Genomic DNA, 1,292 nt, shown 5'->3' with positions numbered 1-1,292 from the left:
TGTGTGTGTGTGTGTGTGCATCACTTACTTGGAGCAATGTTCCTTTCACTGATATCAGCCAAATCGACCAGATTTGTACCAATTTTCAAGCCACGCACGCAACCGATATAACCCTCCAAGGATGGCGTGTCATCCGGATTAGGGCGCAATAAATTTGCTGGATCGTATCCACCAACATTGAATTGAAAATAATCAGTAGGCGGTGCTGGTGGACGATGTGGTGAGAGAACTTCTACAATAAATAAAATAAAAAGTAATACACAAAAAACCAATGAACACCATCTAAACAACATTCGTTTGTTTATATGTTTTTCCTGCAAACTCCCCACCAAAAAGAAGAACAAAAACGCACAAAAAAAACAAAATAAGGAAAAAAAGAAACCAAGAGGAAACCAAGTGCGATAATCAATGATAAATGTTTGCAAGCGTGTGGATGGGTGTGCGCTTAAAATTCTAAAAATTTACAGCCTTAAGGTTAAAACCCATATAGTAAATTATGGGTTTTTCGTCATTGATCTTCGTTCACACAAACGTTAACTATTTCTATTTATGTGTAAGTGCACATGTGCGGCTTTGTAGTGGTTATAAATGGTAATAAGCCTGCATGTGTTCCGTATGTTCTATATATATATATATATATATATAGATGTGTTGTGTATATATATATATATATACATATATATATATATATATACAATGTTTATATATATATACTATATATATATATATACTATATATATGCTTACGGCATATATATTGTGCATGTATATGTATTTAGCATATTGTAAACGAGATGAATATCATCATATATCGCATTACATTTGATTTGTTGTTTGCATAATTGAAATAGTTAGATGCTGCTAGCTTTCTCTCTACCTATGTATATGTCTGTATTTATATTTAGGTAGACATGGATGTACGTTTGTTTACCAGCTTACCAGTTGGCATTATTGCCTATTTATGTGGGCTATTGCGTCGGTTTATTCTCTGTTCAAATGTGTGTATTTGCGGTTTTACGCACTTGTGGTTTGGCGTTTTGTGTCCATGTCTCTGTGCATATGTTCGTCCACTGGCTGGCACTGACAATATGACCGACCACTCTTACATTGATGATACATATACACGGCATTGTAAATAGGAATTAATGGATATACGCATATTATGATTGTGCATATGTGCCATGTGCGCTTGCGAAAGATAAGAGTTCTTGTGCGAAATTAATGGTTTTTACCACTTTAAGGTGAGAGAGAGAGAGAGAGAGAGAGAGAGAGAGAGAGAGAGAGAGAGAGAGA

General features: G+C 35.1%; 1 protein-coding gene across 4 annotated transcripts in view; it reads right to left on the bottom strand.

Moving 5' to 3' along the window:
• LOC119632621 (contactin-associated protein-like 4) overlaps positions 1-1,292 on the bottom strand; it is an 89,318-nt gene that overhangs the window by 17,045 nt on the left and 70,981 nt on the right. For all 4 annotated transcript variants that reach the window (XM_038025610.1, XM_038025609.1, XM_038025611.1 and 1 more), the window contains exon 14: positions 29-232. In XM_038025610.1, coding sequence (XP_037881538.1) covers positions 29-232 — 204 coding nt within the window. The remainder of the gene's footprint in view (positions 1-28; positions 233-1,292) is intronic.

Source organism: Glossina fuscipes, unplaced genomic scaffold (genome assembly GCF_014805625.2).
Source record: "Glossina fuscipes isolate IAEA_lab_2018 unplaced genomic scaffold, Yale_Gfus_2 1, whole genome shotgun sequence".
Classification (NCBI taxonomy): Eukaryota; Metazoa; Arthropoda; class Insecta; order Diptera; family Glossinidae; genus Glossina; species Glossina fuscipes.
Note: the sequence above shows the minus strand (reverse complement) of the source record. Positions and strands in the feature narration are given on the sequence as shown.